The sequence below is a fragment of the Panthera leo genome, chromosome E2 (genome assembly GCF_018350215.1).
Source record: "Panthera leo isolate Ple1 chromosome E2, P.leo_Ple1_pat1.1, whole genome shotgun sequence".
In the NCBI taxonomy this organism is placed as follows: Eukaryota; Metazoa; Chordata; class Mammalia; order Carnivora; family Felidae; genus Panthera; species Panthera leo.
Window position 1 is genome coordinate 59,108 of NC_056693.1, and position 24,549 is coordinate 83,656.

A 24,549-nucleotide genomic window follows, 5' to 3' on the forward strand; every position below is an offset into this window, starting at 1 on the left:
TCTAAAGGAGCATGTCACTTAGTTTTAGCTTATGAGATCAAGAGATGTCTGCTAGGAGACTCTGCTCTCTTCCCCTAGCAAACCTCTTGCAACCACAAGATAGTCTAGAAACCCTGGCCCACCTCCCAGACACTAATGAGCAAATGAGGTACCCACTTCCATGCTTCTCACCCTTTTCATGCTTCAAACATCAGTGTGGGTTGCTGAATAATGGTTCCTAAAGACATTCACATCCTAATCCCTATGAATAAATTACCTTACCTGGAAAAAGGGACATTGTGGGTATAATTAAGTTAATAATCTTGAGATGGGAAGATTATCCTGGGTTATCCGAATGGGCCCTAAATGTAATCAGAGAAGGCAAAAGATTTCACTCAGAAAAAGGCAATGCAACCACTGAAGCATAGAGGATACAGAAGGAACAAGGGGCGCCTGAGTGGCTCAGTCGGTTGAGCATCCAGCTTCAGCTCAGGTCATGATCTCACAGTTTGTGAGTTGGAGCCCCGTGTCAGGCTCTGTGCTGACAGCTCAAAGCCTGGAGCCTGTTTCAGATTCTGTGTCTCCCTCTCTCTCCGCTCCTCCTCTGCTCATGCTCTGTCTCTCTCTCAAAAATAAATAAACATTAAACAAAAACAAAAACAAAAAAAAAAAGGAACCAGCCCTGCTGATACCTTGATTTTAGCCCACTGAGAAACATTTCAGATTTCTGACCTCCAAGACTCTAAGATAATACATCTGTGTTGTTTTAAACCACTCATTTTTCAGTAATATGTTACAGCAATCATAGGAAATTAACACAGAAGAGAACCAACCTAATTTATGCCACAAACTATGGAGCACCTGAGAATAGAAGAGGATGGTGGTTCTCCACACGGCAGCCACAAAGATCCAGTAAGAACTAAGATCCTATCTCCCCTCTGTTCAAGCCCTCCCAGCTCTGAGTAAAAGCCACAATCCTCACCAGATTCTTCAAGTGTCTTAGAGCCTCTTCTTTTATTTTGCTCACTCCTGCCCACATCCTTGGGGCAGACTAAGGGTGCTCCTGACTCAGGGCCTTTGCTCCTGTTTCCTTCAGCCCATGCAGGGCCTGGGCACTTCCGTTATCTGCATGGCTTGTTCCCTCTCCTACAGATCTCTGCTCAAATGTAACCTAATCAAAGAGGCCCTCTCCACCTACACGCTGCCTGAAGGCAGGAGCTGTGTTGGCTGAGCTCTCCCTTGTGTCCTCAGACCCAAGAATAGTGAATCCAGTAGTCGCTAGCTGATGAAATTATTAAATTAAGTACAGCGGTGGAAAGCATGCTTTTCACCTTGTCCGTTTTGCATTTTGAATCATGTGGAAGTAGCACTGGATCAAAGAGTATATACACACACACACACACACATATATATGTGTGTGTATGTGTATATGTATGTATATGTGTGTGTGTGTGTGTGTGTGTGTGTGTGTGTGTGTGTGTGTAGTGCGTGCGAAATACAAGGGACTAATGACTGGCAGGTTTGTTTCTGCCATGGCTATGGTATCGATACCTTCAAGGATCCATGGACTACACATGGCTTAAAATAAGGTGGCACATGCCACAGGTCCCCCATGCCTGGGAGGCAGGGAAATGTAGGTGGACATGAGAAAGGCTCCTCTTGCTTACTGAACCACTCACGCGCTGCGCCATTGTTCTTTCAACATCCATGCCTTCCTCTGCTCACCCACAATTTTAAATTAATTCACCCACACGCTCATTCATTCATTCCCTCCCTGCCTCCCTCCCACCCACCCTCGTGAGAAAGCCTCCAAACCCGCCGCCGGTGGAGGCTCGCTGCCCAATGTCTCGGCGGAGCCAAGGGCTCGTCCCCTTGAGACTACATTTCCCACAAAGCCTCGGGACCGCCGGAATCTTCGATTGGCCCATTCGCGCTCGTCCCGGCCTGCGCGCGCAGCGGCCTCTCTTCCTTCTCGCCGTTTCGGACCGAGAGAAACGGTGCCGAAGCCCCCGCCACCGGAGCCCGGGCCCCCGCGCGGCTGACTGCCCTCACCTCCGGACCGCGACGCGGGCCGGCTGCTTCAGCTGGGCGGCTGGGGCTGCGGCTCTTCCCCATCTCCTGCCTTACAGCGCCTCTTCCCAGGGGCGGCCGAGCTCAGCCTCCAAGTTGTCGGCGGAGGCAGAAGATTGCCTGCGACTATCGAGATTGGACTAGTCCGCGCGGGGCCAGTCCCCGACGGCGCTCTAGGCCCTGCGCCCCGCGCTCGCAGGCCAGCCGGGAAATGTAGTTCGACGACGAGGATGCTGCGCGCAGAGCCCAGGCGGGGGCGCCGTTGGCTGTCTCTACCCAAAGCTGACTTGCTTTCTGTTTAATTTCTCTCGAATTTTTCCCGCCGCCTGCTTTCTTTCCATTATCCTCCTTACCTCCTTCCATTCCTAGCTTTGTCACCTCTTTCTCCCAGTTTGTTCCCCATCCTGGAGAATTAATTCCGCTCAGACTGTCAAATCCTTTTTTTTTTTTTTTTAAGTTAAAAATAAACTCAAGGAGTACATGGCAAACAGTTATTTACCTCATGGAGGGAACTAGCAGGATGACATAGGTGGTTCCGGGAAGATGAGAAAGAACAGAAAGGGTGAAAGAAATAAAGGACACTGAGGGGTGACTGGGTGGCTCAGTCGGTTACGTGTCTGACTTCAGCTCAGGTCATGATCTCACTTTGTGGGTTCAAGGCCGGCGTCTGGCTCTGTGCTGAACGCTTGCTCAGAGCCTGGAGCCTGCTTTGGATTCTGTGTCTCCTGTCTCTGCCCCTCCCCAGCTGGCGCTGTCTCACTCTGTCTCTCAAAAATAAACATTAAAAAAGAAAATTCTTTAATAGAAAAGAAAGAAATAAGGAACACTGAAATAAAAGCCCAAAGTCGAATTGGTGCCCTACAAGCGAGCAGGCCTGGGTGTCTCAGTGTGGTAAGGTTGATACAACTCTTAACGCCAAGCATTTGCAATCTGGCCTCTGAAGAGTTACTTATAGGGAATCAGATAAGCTGAAGTGGGCTTGGTAGACAATGCTAGGAAACGCAGAGAGGGTCCCCAGTCATCCTGTTTTGTCCTATTGTCAATTTTTGGATAAGTTTCCCTAACAAGTCTCCCTCCAACTGTCTCTACTTGCCGTCTGTCACCCTTCTCTAGGTCTTTGAAAACTCTCAATCCATCTCTAATTTCTGTCCCTTCCTCTCCTCTTGCCTCTGTATGTCTGTATTCCTTATCTGTCTCTTGAATCTCAATATCTGCACTTCTTGTCTTTGTGAATCTATCTCACTCTCCCACTTTGTCTCACCTTTCATATCCACCCCTTCTTGATCTCCCTCCCTCTTGCTAACTTTACGGACACTCCTGTCTACCTAGCCCTGACTCTCTGATCCTCTGGCTTCTTATCACATTCTCTAGGTCTCTGAAAGGAGAAATACCTCCCCGTTGACTTTCTTTCCTACCCGTGTCTCGGTCTCTGTATCTGTTCAATTACTTTCACGGTCTCTCCTTGAATCTCTCTGCCCCCGAGTGGACCCTCATAGGCTTTGGGTCTCTCCCTGCCCGGAAGTCTTCGCGTCTGTCTTTCCTTACTGTCTCGCTCGGCTTCTCTGCTCCGGCCCGCTCCCCAAGCCCTTATCCCACGTCCCCCATCGCCTCTCAGACGGCCAGCGGCTCCCCTGGGTTGAGCTGGAGACCTACTAGTCAGCCCATCCGGTTACCATGGAAACGCCCGGGCCCGCCACGTACACAATGGGACGTCGTCTGGCTGCGCGTACGCGCACGGAGGTCTCAGCCAACTACACTTCCCAGAAAGCACGCGGCCAAGCCTCTCCGAATCTGCCGTCCCGGCGGGCGATGAAGGAGGTGCCCCTTTCGAGGCAGAAGGTTGCCATGGAGACGTCGGTTGCCGGCGCCCTAGCGAGGACGGTGATTGGTGCAGAACCCTGCTAATCCCAGGAACACCCGTAAAGAATTGAGGAAAACGTGGTGGGGGGCATGCGCGGTTGGGAAGGCGGTGCTGCTGTTCGAAGCCCCCAGAGAAGCTTACGCACGTCGACGGGGCATGGACGCCTGGATCTGAGGCGGGGAGCGCGGAAGAGGCGGCCGGGCGTGTGATCTGATCGTTGCGAATGCTACACCGGGGGACAGGGGAGGAGGGTGGAAAACGAGGCGAGGGTGGGGGAAGAGCCAGGTGGCACTCGGGCTGAATGCGTGGAGCATTCTGGGACGTCCGGGGAGGGGGAAGTCGGCGATTGCGCATGCTTAGGAGCGCGGAGCGGCCCGCTGAGCGTGGAGGTGAGGGCGGGGACCTCTCAAAGAGGAAGGCTTGGGCGGGGACCCGGGCGGCGACCGCTAACTCTTGGATTGCGGCTACCCTGCGGGAGTGCGGAACAGGGACCTAAGCACTCCCTCTCGGTGAGCCCGGTGCTGTCGGCGACGCTCATCTATCACTGAAATGCCACAGCGACAAGCTCTCGGAGCCCCGCCCCCCCTTCCCGGTTGCCCTGGCGGCACTAGACCAACCCTGGGAGTGGGAAGAGGGCGCTCTCCCAAGTGGAAGTTGCCCTCCAAGATTTCTGGTAAATGTAGTGCAGAAACCTTCGCAGGGGCTGGCCGGCTTAAAAATGGTCCAGCCTTTTCCCAGGGTTTCGGGTTGACCTGGAACCTTCAGGAACGGAATTTGACTCACGGGATCAGGCGACCCTGGAAATCGATTCTTACTCACGTAATAAACTCAGATTTCTTCACAAAGCCTGCACATTAACACCAGCTGCAAAAGGAGCAGCAATGGCAGGGAGGGGGGAGCGCCCCCACTTACAGGGGATCGGTAAGGATGGGGAAACTGAGGTTCACAGAAACTTGCCAAGGTTATGTAGCAAATAGGCCAGATCAGAATCTCCAACCTTGCTTGCAGGCACCCGGTCCAGTGGTCTTGGGGCCTTTGTGGGCCCCCTGGAGCTCCCCCATCACCTCCTAACCCTGCCTAAATCAGGAAACTGAAGAGATGATGGGGCATTACGTAGCGTGATAATGAGTTCGGCTGGTTCAGAATGGGGCTGAATGGGGGCGGGGGGGGGGATGCTGCCTGGAGGCTTGGCCACACAGTTGACTTTGCCCCGGGGACGGCGGGGGGGGGGGGGGGGGGGGGGAGGGTAGAGGTGGAGGGAGGCTGCTCTGTAGAAACAAGTTGAGAAGGGAATGGTCTGAGAGACTAGATGGGAGTGTGGGTGGTGCAGTGATGGACTGGTGTTGGAGGCTGAATGGGGGGGGGGGGGGGAGGGTAGTGGATGTTGTAAATGTCATTTACCTGACAGCCACAGGGCAAGGATGAGGTGGTGCACATAGAAGGACAGGATTTAGAGGAGAGGAGGTGCCTTCTATTCCTAAGAAGCACCTTGTGTTTGGAGCAGGGAATACCAGAGACTAGGTCCCAGCTAGAGACCAGAGACTCAGGTGCCTGGCTTGTGACCATCTCTCTGTGCCCGTTTTCTTATCTGCCTTCCACTCGGTGCAGGTCTGAATATGGAACACCACAGCATACAGTAGGTGCTTAGTAAGCATTTGCTGCTGTTTGTCCTCCTCCCAGCAGCCTCATCCTATTCCTCCCCCAGGGGAAGACACTGTCCTTGGAGCCCCCAGCCCAGTCTTTCCAATGAGGCCTGCAGCACTAGGCTCCCCAGGTCACACATCCTTGGAAGATGAGCGACCTGTCATGGTGAAGCTGGAGGACTCAGATGAGGAGGGTGACGCTGCCCTGTGGGATCCGGGCCCAGAGACTGCACGCCAGCGTTTTCGACACTTCCACTATGAAGAGGCAGTGGGTCCCCAAGAGGCCCTGGCCCAGCTCCGGGAGCTATGCCGCCAGTGGCTGCAGCCAGAGGTTCACTCCAAAGAGCAGATGCTGGAGCTCCTGGTCCTAGAGCGGTTCCTGGGTGCACTGCCCCCTGAGATCCAGGCCCGCGTGGAGGGACAGCGGCCAGGCAGCCCTGAAGAAGCAGCCGCCCTGGTCGAGGGGCTTCGCCAGGAGCCAGGAGGACCCCGAAGATGGGTGAGTCTGTGGCCCTGAGCCAGGGTCCAGGCTGGAACAGTATCCAGCTCTGCCCCACCCTGGGGAGTGCCATGCTCAGCCAGACACCTATTCCTTGTGGTTTAGAAGTGGTCACTTGCAGCAGACCTTGTGTGAGCATAGACGCGTTTCCAGGGCCAGCCTCATTGGTCTATCCCTACATCACCTGGAGTCATGGACATGGGAAGGGATGCACGGTGGGGAGAGAGGGAGACCACTGGGCATTCCTGGGTGCCTGCAGCAGGAGAGCAACTGCGGGTGGTCCCTTCACTCCTGGCTCAGTCCTGGAGGGAAGTGGGTCCTTGGAGAACAGAGTAGGTCAGGACCCCTGGAGTCCTGTGATGGGGTGGTTGCCCATAAACCCCCCTGCTTGTGCAAAACCCAACTCTCTGCCTGGGCCCTTGATGTTTGGGGGCACCTCTCCAGGTCACAGTCCAAGTACAGGGTCAGGAAGTGCTATCAGAGAAGATGGAACCCTCCAACTTCCAGCCCCTCCTTCAAACCAAGCCACGGACCCCAGAACGTGGACCCGGGACACCATCTGAAGCCACACACGAGTCACCGCTGGGCCTTCAGGTGAAAGAGGAGCCCATGGTTACAGAGGACCCAGGTGAGGGCACACAAGGTATGCATGGCCCAAGGCCTGATTGGGTGGACCAGAGGGGCCGGGCCTCAACAGCCTAAAGGTCCCCTGCTGGATGGAACTGTTCATATGCCCTAGTAGCCCCCACAACCTGCCTAGCTAGTGGCCATCACTACTCCTCACATGCCAAGTCTGACTGTTACAACTATGTTTCTCTGCTCTCCCCTAGCATGGAGTAGTAAGCTATTGGGGTTCTGTGTGTGAGGCACGTGGGATTCACTCCCCAAGGAGATCCATTAGGAGACAATAGCAATTCTCTGGAGAGCAGGCAGCAGGCTTGAATATGGGTTGGTGTGACTGAGGGAGGACCCCAGGGTGCTGGAAGGCATACCCCTCCCCATTTTACTCCTTCCAGGCAGATGCCAAAGTTGGCTTCCCACACCATCCATCATTCCTGTGTGGACCCTAGTGCAGTGCTTCTCTCCACCCTCACTGGCCATCCTACCCAGGACTCATGCAAGGGTACAGAGCACAGACCTGAGCTTGTCTCATCCTGCTGTAACTTCTCCTGTGGTCTTCAAGGGGGCTTTGCTTTACTCCACCCCCAGGCTGAGCCCTTAGAGATGCCCAGCCATGTCCAGCTCCAAACTTGGATTCCAGCATTTGGCATACCACTGAGGAGGGCAGTGGGGTGGGGACACCCATGGGCCACCTGACCCCAACCTTCCTCTACAGAGCTTCTGGATTCTGGGCCTCTAGCCAATCCCCAGGAAGCCACTTCCACTCTCCTGCCTAAAGAGGCCCAGGTGAGCCCCATACAGACCATGCTCCCCACCCTGTCTGGGGAGCCTCAGTGGGTGGGGGTCAGATAGGTCCCTCCCTGGACCTAGCTGGGCACAGACGAACAGTGACCACTATGGTTTCAGGATTGTGAGATAGTGCTGGACCAGGCCTCTCCCCACAGCGAGACTGGGCTTGAGGGACCTTCGTGGAGGGAGCATCCTGGGGCCCTGTGGCAGGAGGAAGCTGGGGGCATCTTTCCTCCAGGTGAGTGAGATGGAACATGGTGGGGCAAGGCCCTCTGCATGGTAGCGGCACATCAACCCATCCCAGTCCTGGCCCTGCTCAGGTGGCCCTCTCATTCCAGCATCTCCAAACTTCTCCATTCCGTGGACCATCCCTTGCAGCATGTAACTTTCAGCATCTCCTGTCCTCATAAGTCGAGCCCTCAGCCAACCTGTTCCCTCCAGCTACTGCTCCCCACCATAGTAAAACCTCCTTAGAGCAGGGCCTGTATTCCCCACACCCCCGTCCTTTCCCAGCCCTCCCATCCTGGATGGATTCTGGGTTTGCATCCCACTGTCTGGATAGTCGGGGAGGGAGGGTCTGGATCTGGCAAGGATAGTAGGTTAGTAGACAGTGGGCAGGAGGGACCTTGACACGGGTTGAGGATCGGGCAGGACAGAGCAGGAGACTAAAGGCCTTCTGCTGTCCACCTCAGCTTTACCACTCTTGGTCTGCCATCATCCAGTCTCCCTGCATCTTCTTTCTTGTTTCCTGGACCCCTTCTTTTTCTTGGTTTACTCCCTTGTTCTGGGGGACCTTTCTGCAAACTATGGTATGGGAGATAAAAAGTTTTGACATGCTACATCTCTAAAACGCACTGATCTAACATTCTATATTAGGCTAGTTTGGCTGCTTGAGGAATTCTTTTTATTTAGTTTCAAAGCTTTTTCATCATCATTGGTGAGCCCTTTCAACTTGAAATCCATATCACTCAATTGTGGGAAACTACCTCGAATAGTTTCTCTCGGTTTTTTTTTCTCTCCATTGTTTTGTTCCCTTGTTTCTGGTATGCCTGTTACCTGGTTCTTGGTTATATTGCTTCCTCAGTATGGTCTCCTACCCTCAACCCAGCCTTTTGCCAGGATGGGGGAAGAGATCCAGGAATCAGAGCTACAGCAGTGCCCACTATTTGCTCAGAATTCTGTGCAGACATCCCAGTTCTGTTCCTTGCAGCAGTCCAACCCAGCTGCTGCTGAACAGCCTCCCCATCCTGCTTGGTGGCCCTGCCTCTTCACCTCCATGGCCAGAGCTACCTGCTACCTCCAGCTCCTGAACTTTTCAAGTCTTCTTTGGGGTCAAACAGGGTTTGGGTTTTTTGGGGTTGGTTTTATTGTTGTTGTTTGTTTTTCCACTTTCTTTACTACTAGTTTAATATGCACTTTCTCCAATCTGCTACACAATTAGTATTTGCCCCTTAGCTTTCTGAAATAGAAAATGTTACGGGGTTTGTTTCCTTTCCTCTCACCTTTGTGGATCTGATGCGTTAAAAACCAAAAAATTTTGGTGTGGTTTTTACTGTTATTTCAGGATAGAACAAAGTTAAAATAGATACCTTTATTACTTGTAAGTCTCCATTTGCTATGTTTTTTGTCAATAAGGATCCTAATTCATCCTTTTTCCATAATGTCCTTGTTTCATGGATGGTGATTCCTCCTTTGAGGATTTAGACATACTTTAGTGTCCTTTCCAGGCTGTTTAGCTAGTTTAGTTTCCTCAAGTGTGAATTCTCCAGCTGGTTGTACTGTTGACAGTCTGCCCTTCATAGCTGTAGGAGCTTCATTTGTCCCTGCCCTAAGCATCATGCTAGGTGAGAAGACTCATAACCTTGAAGTGGAAGTACCATCTGGGCCCCAGGACATTCAGTGACGATACTTCTGGAGCCCAGCCAAAAGCAAGCACCTTATTCCTGGTCAGGTATGTGGGTGGACTGAGCTAACCCAGCCCATGTCCTCAACCCCCAGCTTTGTGACAGAGCCTGGCTTTAGACCTGGGGACTAAAGTCACAGGGGCTTCAGAGCTCACTGTGCAGGCTCTGGATTCCTAAGCCCCACCAACTGTCCTTTCTTTCCTTTGGAGCTGTCCAAAACATTTTTAAATATTTTCTCAGGTTCTGTTGTCATTTCTGCATGTTGGAGCTGAGAGAGTAGGATCTGGCACATCCCTAATCTGCTGTTTTAGTCTTAAACTGGCTGGCCAGGCTGGGCCTCGTACTTTGTTTGACCACCACCTCTAACTTGGACCTGCTTCTCTCTCAGTTCAGAACCCCACAGTCTTTCAGCTTTCTCCATCCACACTGGCACCACCACCTCAGACACTTTGGCAGGTTCCTTCTCTGTATCCACACTCTCTCTGTGGACAACCAGAGTTCGCATCTTCAAATAACTGATTCCTTCAGCTACCTTGGTCTCCATTCAGGACTCCTGGCTGCTCCTGTGCAGCCAGTGTTTTCATCGTAGTATTTTTTTTTATTTATTTATTTATTTTTTTTAACGTTTATTTATTTTTGAGACAGAGAGAGACAGAGCATGAACGGGGGAGGGTCAGAGAGAGAGGGAGACACAGAATCTGAAACAGGCTCCAGGCTCTGAGCAGTCAGCACAGAGCCTGACGTGGGGCTCGAACTCACGGACCGCGAGATCATGACCTGAGCCGAAGTCGGACGCTCAACCGACTGAGCCACCCAGGCGCCCCTTCATTGTAGTATTTTAAATAGCTAATATATTCCCATGTTAGAAAATTCAAAAGGCACAAGGGAGTGTACACTGGAATGCCCCTCCCCTGCCTGTGTTATACACTCTTGTCCCTCAACAGCCAGCACTACCATCTTCTTGTGTGTTCTTCCAAAAAGATTTTGTGCATAAAAAAGCAAACACAGATTCAGATACATACTTGTTTCTCTTTAAAATACATGTGAATGCCTAATCACCATGTTTCACACCTGACATTTTTCCTGCATCTTCCCACTTCAGCACACAGCAGCAGGTGCCCTCCTCTCTGGACAGCTGCGTAAAGCCCCCCTGTGGCTCACTGTGGACACACTTGTTTATCCATCGCAGCTCCTACTTACATTCCTTTGTGTGGATTTCCAGTGGTGAACTGAAAAATCTCATATATAGGTCATTTTGAACAGTGGGGAACACAACTGTTGAAGTGCATAAAAGTGAAATTGCTGATCAGAGTGTGAGAAATTTGCTATTTTAATGTATTTTGCCACACTGGCTTCCCATTTCGCTTACTAGCAAGGCATGCAAACACTTGGGTCCCTCCAGGGAGGGTGTGAGAATGATAGATGACTACAACTCTAATATTCAGTTTTCTTAGGAGTGAATTGAGCATATATTATGGGATTTAGTATTAGTTACATTTCCTTTCCTGTTCACCTCCTTTGCCCGTGTTTTGTCAGGTCATTGGTTTTGTTGATTAACTGGAGCTCTTTACTTAGAAGCTTAATTACCCTTTTGCTTCTGGAGAATCTGTCATTCATTTTTTGGCTCTAAGGTTATCAATGCTGTGCATGAACGATTTCCTTTGACACAGTGTAATTTATGACTTTTCTTTGACAACTTGCTGGATTTTCTGTCACCCACTGAAGTCCTTGCTATTCTCTTAGTCTCCTTGCAGCCTTCCTCTTTTTCTAGTCCCTGCTTCTCAGTTGCATTTGCTTACACCTCCTTCCTCACACAGCATCTAATGCTAGAGTGCTCACAGCGTGGCTAGGACCTGCTACTTCTTTCCATAGACACCCACTCTTACTTGATCACACACAGGGCCGGGGCTCTGTGTGCCATGCATATGCCACAGCTGCCATGGTCACATTTCCCTGCAGACTGAGCCCCAACTCCTGAACTCCACAGCTGCATGTAGTCTCTGCCCCTCAGGTGCCCCATGCACATCTCAGGCAAGGCACATCAGACCAAAGTCGTGCGGCCTGGCCCACTCCCCTCCAAGTTACCTTCCTGTTGGCTCCACTTCCAACCTCCCTCAGACCCACCCACTTCTGTGTATTTGTGGAAACCATCACCACCTAGTGCAAGGGCCACCTGACCCATTTTTGCCCTAGAGCCCTTCCAGAAAGATGATTTTTGCAAACTTAAGCCAGGCCTAGAAAGCATGTCCCCAACTTCTGAATCCTCCTCCTCATGCAAGGTTCTGTGCCCTTGTCACCTCCTTTGGGAAACACAGATAAGAGTCCTTGCCGTGCCCTTGTTACCTCTGTCTGCCTCACTGGCTAGTTTCAGGCACCTCTAGTTCACACTCTTTCCCACCGGCTGGAGTGGGTCGGGAACAGTTCTCTTGGCATGCATGACTGGATCCCCTTGTGCAATGCAGGGTTTGCACTCCAGATGGAAAGTGTCTCTGCTGGCCCAGGCACTGTGAGCCCCCACTTCCATATCCCCTGGGACCTCCGCATGGTGGGCCTCACGGACCAACTCCGGTCACCCTCCCATGAAGGTGGCTTCTCACGTGCGCTCCTGCTCCCCAGTGGCCCAGGAGGTGAGCAGAACCCCACGAATGAGGGTTCCTGCCAGCTTATGAGCCCTATGCTAGGCACAGCCCGCTGGCGTGCTCCCAGGGGCCGGGGCCGGGGCCGGCCCAGCACGGACCCCGGGGCAGGGAGAGGTGGCCACTGTGACGTGTGCGGGAAGGTGTTCAGCCAACGCAGTAACCTACTGAGGCACCAGAAAATACACACGGGAGAGCGGCCATTCGTGTGCAACGAGTGTGGCCGGAGCTTCAGCCGAAGTTCGCACCTTCTGCGCCATCAACTCACACACACTGAGGAGCGGCCATTTGTGTGCAGCGACTGCGGCCAGGGCTTCGTGCGCAGCACCCGCCTGGAGGAGCACCGGCGTGTGCACACAGGCGAGCAGCCTTTCCACTGTGCGGAGTGCGGCCAGAGCTTCCGACAGCGCTCCAACCTGTTGCAGCACCAGCGCATCCACGGCGACCCCCCCGGCCCTGGCGCTGCACCCGCTGCACCTCCCGGTGCGCCTGAGCCCCCAGGGCCTTTCCCCTGCAGCGAGTGTCGCGAGAGCTTCGCGCGGCGCGCTGTACTACTAGAACACCAGGCAGTGCACACAGGTGACAAATCCTTTGGCTGCGTGGAGTGTGGTGAGCGCTTCGGTCGCCGCTCAGTGCTGCTGCAGCACCGGCGAGTACACAGTGGTGAGCGGCCCTTCGCCTGCGCCGAGTGCGGCCAGAGCTTCCGACAACGTTCCAACCTTACACAACACCGTCGTATCCACACCGGCGAGCGGCCTTTCGCCTGCGCCGAGTGTGGCAAGGCGTTCCGCCAGCGGCCCACGCTCACACAGCACCTGCGCGTGCACACAGGCGAGAAACCCTTTGCCTGCCCCGAGTGTGGCCAACGCTTCAGCCAGCGTCTGAAGCTCACGCGCCACCAGCGGACGCACACTGGGGAGAAACCCTACCACTGTAGTGAGTGCGGCCTGGGCTTCACGCAGGTTTCCCGGCTCACCGAGCACCAGCGTATCCACACGGGTGAGCGGCCCTTTGCCTGTCCTGATTGCGGCCAGAGCTTCCGGCAGCACGCCAATCTCACACAACACCGGCGCATCCACACAGGCGAGCGGCCCTACGTGTGCCCGGAGTGCGGCAAGGCGTTCCGCCAGAGGCCCACGCTCACACAGCACCTGCGTACCCACCGGCGCGAGAAGCCCTTTGCCTGCCAGGACTGTGGCCGCCGCTTCCACCAGAGCACTAAGCTTATCCAGCACCAGCGCATCCACAGTGCCGAGTAACCAGCGCTCACGGTACCCTTCCTCTACGTCCCTCTCTTTTGGCCTTTTGTTGGGGGGAAGAGTGTGTGTGTGTGTGTGTGCACGCACGCACGCCCACGCAGAACACTCACCTCACAGGGTTGTTGTGAGGGCTGTGATCAAGCTTAGGTACGGGCAGGTCCACCCAGGACCTGGATCCCCAGTAGGTGCTCAATAAACAACAGACAGAACCTGGGTCTGGTATCCACCCACTCAATGCCTCCCCAGTAGTTGGGCGGGTCCCTCCATCCACCCCACCCATCTACTACTTTTGCAACCACGCAGTCTCTGTGAGAGCCATGGCCCCCTGCAGAGGTGACTCCTAACAGCATCTTGTGGGTGCTGCCTTGTACCATGCCTACTGTACTATTTGTCTGTGATGCCTTCAACCTGAACAACCTTGGGTCGGGTCAACTACCAAGTGAGGACTGGCCCAGTTTTCCCCAGCCAGCCAAGATCATCAGGTGCAACAGAAGTAGCAAACTCGTGTCCGGCAGGCCAGAGCTAGGGATATGTTTGTAAAACTTTAAACCAAGGAAGCCATTTCTTAGGCATAAAAGCTGGAAGGTTTTATCTAGAAATCTAGATTCTTTCATGCATGTTAACTACCAGCAGGTGCTCAGGTTAGGTTCCCTTTAGGATAGAACCCCAGCCAGTCTGGAAATTGAAGTCAACTGGCCCCAGGCCAGTTCCCCAGCCCTCTAGTAATCATTCACATTCCATGGGCCACAGTCTCCACCAACCCTGGCCAGGTGCACAACCCCCAAAGGCTCCCCCACACTGGATGGTCTCTATGAGGAATGTGTTCAGTGGCAAGCCATAGGAAACACAGCCAGCAGCAGCTTACATGAAAATACAGTTGCTGCCATTACGGGTTCAATGGCCTGCAGATTGTGGGCTGGCATCTCTGGAACCCTCTACTTTTTCTCTTGCCCTAGTTATCTGCCCCCTCCATCTGATTGTAGGCCCTTGACCTAGCACCCCTGCCCCCCAAACGGTAGGTATACTGGGCGCCAAAAACAGAATGAAAAGTAGTGCCAAATAAAGAATATTCATGCATCACGATCTGGCTTGGGACTTAAACCCCACTCTGGGCAGGCGTCACCTTGCTCTCGTTCTGAGGGTTTCAAACTCATGAACCAGGAGATGACCTGAGCCAAACTCAAGAGTCAGACACCTAACCCAATGAGCCATGCAGGCACCCCTAGGAACAACTTCTTGAGGCTCATGTCCAAGTTTCTTCCAGAAATACACCTGGACTTGCCTCTGCTGCCACAAGACTGGAGTCCTGAAATCAGGGAAAGACAAGCCACCTGGGCGAGAGGCTTCCAATAGCCATCCCAGAGAAGGTGTGTTTCCTGCTCCCTTCCCTATCCTACTCTGCCCCTCTCCCCATCTCCCCCTGGCCTAGCCCCAACCAGGACTAGGGCCACTGTGGAATCTACATCTGGCAGAGTCAACAGGTCCCCATGTAGGGACACCCCCATGTGACACAGTTGGGGGTGGGGGGAGTCCCCTGGGCCCTATGCCAACACTCATTGTCCTCTCCAACTATAAAAGGAACTCTAAGGACTCTAATCTGGGATATATAAATCAGAGGGGAGGAGGGCAGTCACTGGTCCCTAGGCGGAGGCTGGGAGTCAGATTAAGGAAGGCACACAAACACTGAGATGCCTAGTGCTCTGAGGGTGAGGGGTACTGCCACAACTTCATAAATCCTGTGACATGGATTTTTTTCAAAGCCTGTGTGAATTTTATAATCAGAAACAAAGAGAAGAAAGGCTGCTCTCATGTTTTGATCATCTTGGTTTAAGAAGAGCATGATGAGGAATCTGCACACATGACTACTTAACAACTTGAAATTCCACACAAGAAAAATTACAACACACACGAAAAGCATGCAGACATCAGGCCAAGGCCCCATGCCCAAAGTCATGAGAAGTCCATGCTGAACCAGTCCTCTAAGAAACAAACATGAAAGTTGATGTGAGAGCCCCAACACCCCCCGCCCCACAAAAGGCTATTTCTACAGTTGGCTGGGGACACCTCTGCAAGCCAGGCTGCGGACTGTGAACCCAACGGCTGCCATACTGTCAGCAGAGCGGAGGGCTTAGACAGGATGACCACTTGGCCTCACTCAGCCAGAGCCACAGGGGGAAGCCAGGAGAGGAACCCCTAAGGCACTGGCATCTGGGGAAGCTACAACAGTGCCCAACCAGCCTGTCCCTGGATCATCTGTACCTGAGCCTATACTGTTTACTCCCAAGCACAGTCTCCCTATGCTGCATGCATCCATTTATTCTTAATCCCAACCCCAAGCCTCCTAAACCTGTCCAATTCTCTCCATTGGAGAGAACCACTCCTCTGATCCCAACACCAGCCTGGAGGCCCACAATACTCAGCCTCCCTTCCTTGCCCGCTCCTGCGCTTCCTTTCCACCAAAACCAATCCTATCTTCCCAGTTACAGCTCCCAGAAGCTGTGCCAATACCCCAAGTGCACTTCCACTCTCACTCTTCACCTGCCATGTGCTGCCCAATCCCTCCAAATGCCAGGCCCAGAGGATACAGGCACCCTCACCACCCAAACCACCTGTGCCCCTCTGTCACTGTGTGGCCATGAGAATAACAAGGGAAACACAGCTGCACCACTTCCAACCCAATCCCCGGCCTCAGCACAGCCATCCCCTCCTTCCTGGTCCAGGTCCCATGACCCCCTTTACCCAGCATTTTGTTTCATGGTTCAGTCTTCCCCACTGGATGGTTAGGAAGCCATAAGGTCACAGACCACATGAGTCTAGCTTTGGCTAGTGCAGCGCCACCTCTCCAGGGAACCGTACCCCATCCTCAGATGGGCCTTCAGCTGATGGGCCTCAGAAACTGGCCTGAGGATGGACACATGGTTTAGTGTGACCAATAGGCAACACCCCTGAGACTGGCTGCAAAAAGAATGGTCATCAACCTTCAGCTGGAGATAGCCTGTACGATAAATCGGGAGAGCAGAATGGCTGAGAAGAACAGAGAGAAAGGGATAGAGGAAGAGTGAGTCTGGAGGGGCCATATGAGTCCTGAGACCAGCCATGTCTGAAGCCTGAGAACGCTGGGATGGTTGCAATGTCAGCCCCCAATTTGAACTGTTTGATGCTCCTGAGTCCCCTTCCTCACCCTGGCACCTCTCCAGCACGCAACGCACAAAGAAATTAAGAAAGGATGCTGAGACTGTGAGGCTGGCATAAGGGCACAACCAGAGGAATGAAAGGGGTGTCTGGGAGGGTGACATTGAGAATGGAAGGGCCTAAGAGGAAGCAGTTGCAAAGACACGACTGGGATCTGTCCATGGAGCCCGAGGACGTCAATGGTACCAGAGAACCCACAGAGCAGGGCCTCTAAGGAGGCTGGGGCCAAGATGGACGCCAGCCCAAGATCCGAAGAGGTGGAGGCGACTCCCTGAGGTGAGGATGGCTGAAGTGGACGCCAGGTCGGGTCTGAGGAGGCGCTGGGGATGAGATGGCGTCAGGGCGACTCCACTTAAGTCAGGACTGCGGGCCTGGCTCCGGGGTCGACGGCTGAGAGGAACCCGTAAACACCCCTATCCAACCCCAGCGCCGGCCCAACTGGACCGCCAAGACCTCTTCCACAAAGCCCCAGGCGATGACGGTAGGTCGCCTTAGAGACGCAAGGGGACGTACAGCGGGAGCCGCACTCGGTCGCAAAAGGACCAAGCTGCAGAGCTCCGGATGCACCCATCTGCCCTGCCCCAAACCCGATCCAACGCTCGCCGCGCAGCTCACCCGCCTGACGGTTTCCGTGGTGACAACCGGAAGTCGCAGAACCGCCCCGCGCCGCTTTCTCCCGCCCTCAGAGAAACGCTGAGCTGTGATTGGAGTGGAGGCTGACCATACCGAGAGCTGAAGATCGCAAAGCGTCCCCACTGGAACTCGGGACCCGCTCTGAGAACACCCCTGCCCCACATTCCCATCTAAGTGTCCACCTATGTGAACTCCCAAAGTGCTTACCACTCTCTAGCGCAATACACGTTTTATTTGCTAGTTTACCTCAGCCAGGATCTCCGCGAGCGTGTTGCGTTTGCGGTGGGACATCGAGGGTACTCGACCCCGCACTCCTTGGGCAACGCCTATGGCCTCGCCGTGGCTCCGACCCGCCCTGGTCACCCTGCCTCTGTGACCTCCAGGGGCAAGGACCTCATGTGACCTACCCACTCAGCCGTCTGCACGGGTGGACTACGAGCGAAGCGACCTGAACCTGCCCCACTTAAAGATGGCGGCGGCACCGCCCATGCCTGGACCCACGAGCGTCCCCGGAAATGACCGAGCTTAGCCGAAAGAGTCCGAATACCAAGACCTATCGCTGAGCAACGCGGGGTGGCGGCGGCTGCGCAGGCGCACAGCGCAGGCCGGGCGAGAAAAGCCGAAGTCGGCGAGCGACGGAAATATCCGAAGCGGTGGGGCGCCCGAGGCCGTTGCGGACCTCCGCGCCGAAGCCGCTGCTGCCGCGGAAGCCGAGCCTCCCTCAGTACGCGGCCGCCGCCACCGCGGCCGCCGCCTCCTCCTTCCCCTCGAGCCGCACCCCCTCGCGGTGGTAACGAGTGAACGGACAGGCGGCACGGCCGCTGCTGGGCCTGAGGGGACCTAAGCGGACGAGGGGGAGGAGGGAGCGGCCGGGTGGGGGCGGGGCCTAGCGGGCCCGAGAACAGCCGAGTCGGCCCGAGCGCCGCCGAGCGAGTCCGAGGCGCTGGGCCAGGCCGGAGCCGGACTACGGGAGCCGACGCGGGCCGCGCGGTGGGCGCGGAGCGGCGCGGCAGGCCGGGCGGGCGGCGGCGGCAGCAGCAGCGGAGGAGGCCGCGGCGGCGGGTTCGAGTGGCGGAGGCGGCGCGGGTGGCGGCAGGGGGCCGGGTGGCCGGGGTCCCGGGCCCCGCAGCGGCGGCAGCGGCGGCGGCGGCAGGATGATCAAGCTGTTCTCGCTGAAGCAGCAGAAGAAGGAGGAGGAGTCGGCGGGCGGCACCAAGGGCAGCAGCAAGAAGGCGTCGGCTGCGCAGCTGCGGATCCAGAAGGGTAGGGGTTCGGGGGATGGGGGTGGGGGTCGGAGGTCAGCGCCTGGGGGGGGATGTTAAAGGTTTCGGGAGTGGAATTATGCAGTCATTGGGGGTCAGAGATGTGGCCACAGAAGTGGGGGTTGGAGGTTAGGGCCTTAGTTTGGTGTGATGGGGCATTAGGGGTAAGTAATGTAGTCACCGGAGGGGTCAGAGACAGGGGTCCAAATGTAGAACATTTAGGATATTTAGAAAGCCAAAGCCAGGCATCTTGCATTAGGGACCGAGAATCAGAGAGTCCATCAATGGAGGGCGGGTAGGAGGCGGGGGACTCCAGAATATAGGGGTCAGCAGGAATATGGGTGACAAAGAGGAGATTGGATAGTGGGGGGCCAAGGATTGGGGATAGGAGTGGGAGAAAATTTAGGGAAGTATGTTGGGATCATTAGGAATCTGAGAATCAGATGGGGTACAGTAAGTTTTGGGGACGGATTTGTGGGTCTGGGGGTCACACGGCTATTTTGGGGCTTGGGGTGACACATGGAGGGGCGAGAGTGTGTGCTAGGAACTGGAGTTGGGAGTAAGGTTGCAATTAGACTGTTGTGCTGTAGGCGGTGGGAATCTTAGAGGGGTACAGCAATGGGAATGCATATGTCTGAGGGTTAGATGGGTACCTGAATTTGGGATGACAAACAGAAGAGAGGAGGGACATGGGGACAGGATTGGTGAGGAGACAATGGGGGGCAGCATCCTTGAGTTTGGGTGGATAGGTGGGGACCAACAGTGTCCACTAGAAAATGGAGGTCATGTTTAGGGATCCTGAGGTTTAGGGTAGTTGGAGGCTCTTGGAGGCCACATGGGAGTGGGAGCATTTGGGAGCTGGGTTGGGGGTACCCAGCTCTCAAGTGCTGAGACATAAGGCTATAAATTCAGAAGAATTGGATCTTACCCTGGGCCAGGAACTATTGCATAGCACAGTTGAAAATGCATGTTTGAAGTATGCCATGGATCTAGCACCTACACCTGCTCTGAGTGCCCTCATCTCTCCCTCTTTTTGTTCCCTTTCTCTGCTGTGCAAACCCAGACATAAACGAGCTGAACCTGCCCAAGACGTGTGACATCAGTTTCTCAGATCCAGACGATCTCCTCAACTTCAAACTGGTTATTTGTCCTGATGAGGTAAGGGCACACTAAGTTGGACTCCCAGGCATGGCCGGGGGGGGGGGGGGGGGGGCACCTTGTGTTGGGAGACCTGGTTTACCCGCCAGGCCCTGCAGGATGGTGCCCTAACACCTTCCTCTTTCTTTTCACAGGGTTTCTACAAGAGTGGGAAGTTTGTGTTCAGTTTTAAGGTGAGTCCCAGGTGGGCAGGGATGGCCCCCTGGCTGAGGAGGCAACAGCTGAGGACCCAACCAGGCACTGCTGGGGCACCTATCTATTTTCTCTCTCTTTTTTGGAGCCAGGTGGGCCAGGGTTACCCACATGACCCCCCCAAGGTGAAGTGTGAGACAATGGTCTATCACCCCAACATTGACCTCGAGGGCAACGTCTGCCTCAACATCCTCAGGTGAGGGCCCTGACTTTGGACTGCACAGATGTCTGCCCTTTCCCTCTCTCCTGTGCTCTGTGGTATTCTATCTCTTCATCTCCACATTTTCTTCAAGTCTTGCCCTTAGCTTTCTCCTGGGCCTGACCTGTTCAGTCCCAGCAGGCTCTGTGGTGGCCACTCACCAGTGTCTGACCCTGATTCTTTGTCCACAGAGAGGACTGGAAACCAGTCCTTACGATAAACTCCATAATTTATGGCCTGCAGTATCTCTTCTTGGTGAGTAGGGGTGGGGGTGAGGCGGGGGGGGGGGGGGGTGGAGGTTGGCCCTCTCTGCTCTTAGGGCCTGTTGACCCCCACCCATACCGGCCACAGGAGCCCAACCCTGAAGACCCACTGAACAAGGAGGCCGCCGAGGTCCTGCAGAACAACCGGCGGCTGTTTGAGCAGAATGTGCAGCGCTCCATGCGAGGTGGCTATATCGGCTCCACCTACTTTGAGCGCTGCCTGAAATAGGGCTGGCGCACGCCCACCCCTGCCAGGGCCACCAGCCCCGGCGTCCCCTGCAAATATTTATTGGGGGCCACAGGTGGGGGGCATGGGGTGGCTGGTGGGGGAATCCCATGCCCTGGCCTTGCCTCCCCTCCTTGCCACCCGCTCCTAGTTATTTTTTTTTTTAACCACCATGTGATTAAGGTCGGCGCTGCCTCCCCCCGACCCGCTCAGCGATGGGAAATGAATTGGCTTGTCTAGCCCCCAGCTGGGTGCTGTCCAGCCCCCCACTCTGGGCTCTGGGGTGGGTGGCCAAGGGGACCGGGTGGCTGGGGCTTGGGAACCCCACCCCTCCACCACTGGAGGTCCCACCAGGCTATTAAAGGGGAATGTTACTGCATGGCCTCCGTCTCTTCCTTCTCTGGGGGTGGGAGGGGGAGGTGATGTCCACCAGGGCTCTCGCAGTAAGCGTGGTGGAAGATGTGTGGTCACAGGTGGCACTAGGGTACCCCTCAGTAGGCTATCCAGTGCCTAGAACCAGCCCTAGGGGAGGGGGGTAGTAGGGAGACCACACCCCAAGCTTCAGGCTAGATGGAATGAATCCCAATCTGGGACCAGCCAGGGGCAGGATCCAGTAACCACTTGCTTCCTGGCTGGTAAGCCAGCATAGAGGAAAGTCCATGCCATCTCCAGCTCTGCCCCCTCCTGCCATGGTTGGGCCTATTAAGAACTTGTCCCTGGTGCTACCAGGTGCCTGAGGTCCAGAAATATTAGGGAGACGTCAGGGTCCGTCGGATGAGCTGGGCCCTCTAGTGGGTGAAGTGGTGGGGTGCGGGACCTCTGGGGTGGCCAGGCGGAAGGCGCCCGATGATGCACCAACCCGGCGGGAACTGGGATCCCAGACGTGGCTCGGCTGGAACCTATGGAACACCCTCAGGCAGGCCGTAGAGAGACGAAAGGTGGTGCGCATGCGCCTAGGTGCCGGCCCCCTCCAGAAGACGTACGCACGCGCGCTCTTGTCCCCGCCCATCGTTCCGGGTGCCGGCGGAACGTGTTACGTCAGGTCATCTTTTCCGGAAACGGCGACGACGGCAGAAAGAACCGAGGGGCTGTCGTTGGTGGGCGCGCCTGGAATCCGAGTGAGGAGAGTGTGACCCGGAAGCGGAAGCGGATTCCCGTCCCAGCTCCGGTGAGTGGCCCCTGCCGTGCCGAGGGTCCCGGGTGGGTGCGTGGGCGACGACATACGAGGGCCTCTCCACCTGGGCGTCTACTGCCTTGCCCCTCCCCGGGACCCTGGCTTCATCATCGGGCCAACTTGTTCTCGGTGTGCAGGCTTCCCCACGCCCCCCCCGATTCTGTCCTAAGTGAACGGGGCGCCCTAACGCCCGTCTTCCCTCTCTGGGTGTACAGGGATCCCCAAGGACCCCTAACTCTCCTAGGTCTACAAAGCTCTCCAGCGTCCATCACGTCCTTAGCGTACCGGTTTCTCCCACGCCCCACAACCATATTCTCCTCACCCAGGTTCCTTCTCCATTTGGACCCTCCAAATCCAAATGCCATTCATACGCTGTCAGCTTCAGAACTCCCTGTATCCACTTTGTTATTGGCACTCAGGCCCTCCACTTACCCTTCCATCCCCAGTCGGTTCCCCACAATTGCCCTGTCTTAGGCGCTCAGCGTCCCAATCCAGGTCCTCACCATGATCTGGAGAGAGGCTGAAGCCTTGAACCTCCTTGGGGGCACTATGATGAAAGGCTGGGGTGGGTATATCGTGGAGGACTTTCAGATATTGCTGGCCCACTTGTATCCATGGGGCTACTGTGGTGTTCCAGACTACGTTTTGGCCTTCTGTTATCGCTTCCTCTCTCTACTCACCCCTTCCCTTTTTGCAAAACACCCAACCATCACCCCTCCCCATACACATTGTGATCCCTGCTCTGCTTCTTGCCCTTTTTTCTGGGCTCTCCCACCACCTTGCAGCTAGGCTTCACACTTGGCACAGGCCCACTGGTGGGCTCCTGCTACCATGGACCTGTTGTTTGGGCGCCGGAAGACACCAGAGGAACTGCTGAGGCAGAACCAGCGGGCCCTGAACCGTGCCATGCGAGAGTTGGACCGTGAACGACAGAAGCTAGAGACCCAGGAGAAGAAAATCATTGCAGACATCAAGAAGATGGCCAAGCAGGGCCAGATGGTGAGCTCAGTTGGGCAACGGCTGGGACACAGGACTAGGTGCTGTTTGGTCAGACATTGCTCTAACCACAGACCATGTATGACAGGACCCCAATAGATAGGTGCTTTGAAACAAAGGGCAAGCAGAGCTTCCCTATTTTGGGGATCCAGAAAGACTGCCTCCCAGGTGACATCAGGGCCACAAACCTTGAGTAGTAGAGAGTGAGCCTGTGAAAGTCCAAGCAACCAGTGCATCAAACAGATGAAGCAAATGTTCCATGAGTGAGTGATAGGTGAGCTCAGAAGAGAGGATAGGCCAGACCAGTTGAAATCAAGGGCCACAGTGGGAGTGGAGTCAGAGGGGTTAATGCAAAGAGATGTGGCCTGAAATACACTGTGCCCTGGAGCTCAGTAAAAGAGACAGAGGGGCACCTGGATGGCTTAGTTGGTTGAGCATCCAGCTTAGGCTCAGGTCATGATCTCACAGTTTATGAGTTCTAGCCCTGCGTAGGGTTCACTGCTGTCAGTGCAGAGCCTGCTTCATATCCTCTGCCCCCCACCCCTCAAAACTAAGTTAAAAAAATAAAATAGCCTGAAGCACTAGGGAGCAGAGCCCATGACAGGTGATAGAGCTTGGACCTGAGCAGTTGGGTTGAAGAGGTGCCAATTCCCAGAATAAGCAAGGCAAGGAAGAGATTTAAGGAAGTCAGGAGCTATGGATAGATTTACGTGTGATGTGGGATAAAGAGCTTGAGGTATGAGCCTGTGTGAGGTGGAGGGAGAGGCAAATTCATCAGCCAGGAATAGACATCCTAAGTCAAGGGAGTGTGACTCTAGATATGGAGGGAAAAGGATGACTGAATACAGTGAGCTCAGCCTTCCTTCCAGCGTTTGTGGGTCAGAGAAGTAAGCTACAAAGGAGCCTATGGAGTGGTGACCCAAGAGACAGGAGAATGAGGTTGGGAGGAGGGAGGGGGAAGTGACCACTGAGTTTAACCACATGTAAATTGCTGAAAACATCAATTGGAATGGTGCAATTGGAGCCTCTTCCCTCAGCCCACTCTCCCTGCCACCTTTGTCCACTCCCTCAGGATGCCGTGCGAATCATGGCAAAAGACTTGGTGCGCACTCGGCGTTATGTGCGCAAATTTGTGTTGATGAGGGCCAACATCCAGGCTGTGTCCCTGAAGATCCAGACACTGAAGTCTAACAACTCAATGGCACAAGCTATGAAGGGGGTCACCAAAGCCATGGGCACCATGAACAGACAGGTGCGCCTCTCCCATTCCCCTTCCCTCCTCCCCCAACCAATGTCAGGGACCAGACTCAGACTCACCCTCCCCACACCCCACTTCCAGCTGAAGTTGCCTCAAATCCAGAAGATCATGATGGAATTTGAGCGGCAGGCCGAGATCATGGACATGAAGGAGGAGATGATGAATGATGCAATCGATGATGCCATGGGGGATGAGGAAGATGAAGAGGAGAGGTTAGGGGACTACCAGGTGTGGGGAGGGTGGGAATGGATGCCTGGTCCTCATACAGGCCTGGCCCTCATAAAATTCTTCTCTCTTCCCAAGTGACGCCGTTGTGTCCCAGGTCCTGGATGAGCTAGGATTGAGCCTGACAGATGAGCTGTCAAGTGAGTGCACCAAACCTTGGGCCCTGTCCCACCCAACGGTCCAGCCACAGCCCGACCCCTCCCCTCCCAGCATTATTCCTTTCTACAGGAGCTGTCCTATTCCCCCCACTCTGTAGACCTCCCCTCTACTGGAGGCTCACTCAGTGTGGCTGCCAGTGGGAAGAAAGCAGAAGCTGCAGCCTCAGCCCTAGTAGATGCCGACGCAGACCTGGAGGAGCGGCTCAAGAATCTGCGGAGGGACTGACCACCTTATACCACCCTGGTGGGAGGCAGGCAGTAGACGCCCGGCAGTTTTACTGTACTTCTTCTGTAATAAAGGATTGGACACTAATTCCTAGGCCTGTGTGACTGGCCTGATGTGGGCCAGGCT

At 54.9% G+C, this 24,549-nt stretch overlaps 4 protein-coding genes across 35 annotated transcripts in view; 3 read left to right on the forward strand and 1 right to left on the reverse strand.

Moving 5' to 3' along the window:
* Positions 1 to 3,740, reverse strand: part of LOC122209048 (tigger transposable element-derived protein 1-like) — a 35,662-nt gene extending 31,922 nt beyond the window's left edge. For 12 of the 22 annotated variants that reach the window (XM_042920614.1, XM_042920612.1, XM_042920620.1 and 9 more), the window contains exons 1-3: positions 3,465 to 3,740; positions 2,549 to 2,561; positions 2,403 to 2,453 (exon numbers count right to left, since the gene is read on the reverse strand). In XM_042920614.1, the coding sequence (XP_042776548.1) occupies positions 2,403 to 2,453; positions 2,549 to 2,553 (56 nt within the window). In that variant the 5' untranslated portion in view covers positions 2,554 to 2,561; positions 3,465 to 3,740. Of the gene's footprint in view, positions 1 to 261; positions 342 to 1,772; positions 2,012 to 2,031; positions 2,454 to 2,548; positions 2,649 to 3,464 lie in introns of those variants that run through there. The other 10 variants (XR_006197424.1, XM_042920625.1, XM_042920622.1 and 7 more) reach the window with 9 other exon arrangements.
* Positions 3,741 to 3,811: 71 nt separating this feature from the next.
* On the forward strand, positions 3,812 to 13,475 carry MZF1 (myeloid zinc finger 1). Of its 7 annotated transcripts, XM_042920599.1 has the most exons (7): positions 3,831 to 4,299; positions 4,649 to 4,831; positions 5,616 to 6,052; positions 6,497 to 6,680; positions 7,389 to 7,459; positions 7,580 to 7,700; positions 11,829 to 13,475. In XM_042920599.1, exons 1-7 carry the CDS (start codon positions 4,212 to 4,214, stop codon positions 13,259 to 13,261), a joined length of 2,517 nt encoding a protein of 838 aa, XP_042776533.1. In that variant the 5' UTR covers positions 3,831 to 4,211; the 3' UTR covers positions 13,262 to 13,475. The 7 variants fall into 7 exon arrangements, with proteins under 7 accessions (XP_042776539.1, XP_042776533.1, XP_042776538.1 ...); XM_042920605.1 differs by lacking the exon at positions 4,649 to 4,831 and having other exon boundaries at positions 3,812 to 3,902; positions 6,497 to 6,695; XM_042920604.1 differs by lacking the exon at positions 4,649 to 4,831 and having other exon boundaries at positions 3,832 to 3,968; positions 6,497 to 6,695.
* A 4,688-nt stretch (positions 13,476 to 18,163) lies between these two features.
* Positions 18,164 to 20,765, forward strand: UBE2M (ubiquitin conjugating enzyme E2 M). Its single transcript, XM_042920636.1, has 6 exons — positions 18,164 to 18,349; positions 19,412 to 19,506; positions 19,641 to 19,679; positions 19,791 to 19,894; positions 20,089 to 20,152; positions 20,249 to 20,765. Exons 1-6 carry the CDS (start codon positions 18,241 to 18,243, stop codon positions 20,387 to 20,389), a joined length of 552 nt encoding a protein of 183 aa, XP_042776570.1. The 5' UTR covers positions 18,164 to 18,240; the 3' UTR covers positions 20,390 to 20,765.
* Positions 20,766 to 21,410: 645 nt separating this feature from the next.
* CHMP2A (charged multivesicular body protein 2A) lies at positions 21,411 to 24,542 on the forward strand. 5 transcript variants are annotated; one of them, XM_042920631.1, is made up of 6 exons: positions 21,411 to 21,554; positions 22,350 to 22,559; positions 23,629 to 23,808; positions 23,896 to 24,026; positions 24,118 to 24,179; positions 24,268 to 24,542. In XM_042920631.1, exons 2-6 carry the CDS (start codon positions 22,392 to 22,394, stop codon positions 24,525 to 24,527), a joined length of 801 nt encoding a protein of 266 aa, XP_042776565.1. In that variant the 5' UTR covers positions 21,411 to 21,554; positions 22,350 to 22,391; the 3' UTR covers positions 24,528 to 24,542. The 5 variants fall into 5 exon arrangements, with proteins under 5 accessions (XP_042776565.1, XP_042776564.1, XP_042776568.1 ...); XM_042920630.1 differs by having other exon boundaries at positions 21,412 to 21,554; positions 22,346 to 22,559; XM_042920634.1 differs by having other exon boundaries at positions 21,412 to 21,554; positions 22,346 to 22,559; positions 24,296 to 24,510.
* The last annotated feature ends 7 nt before the right edge of the window (positions 24,543 to 24,549 follow it).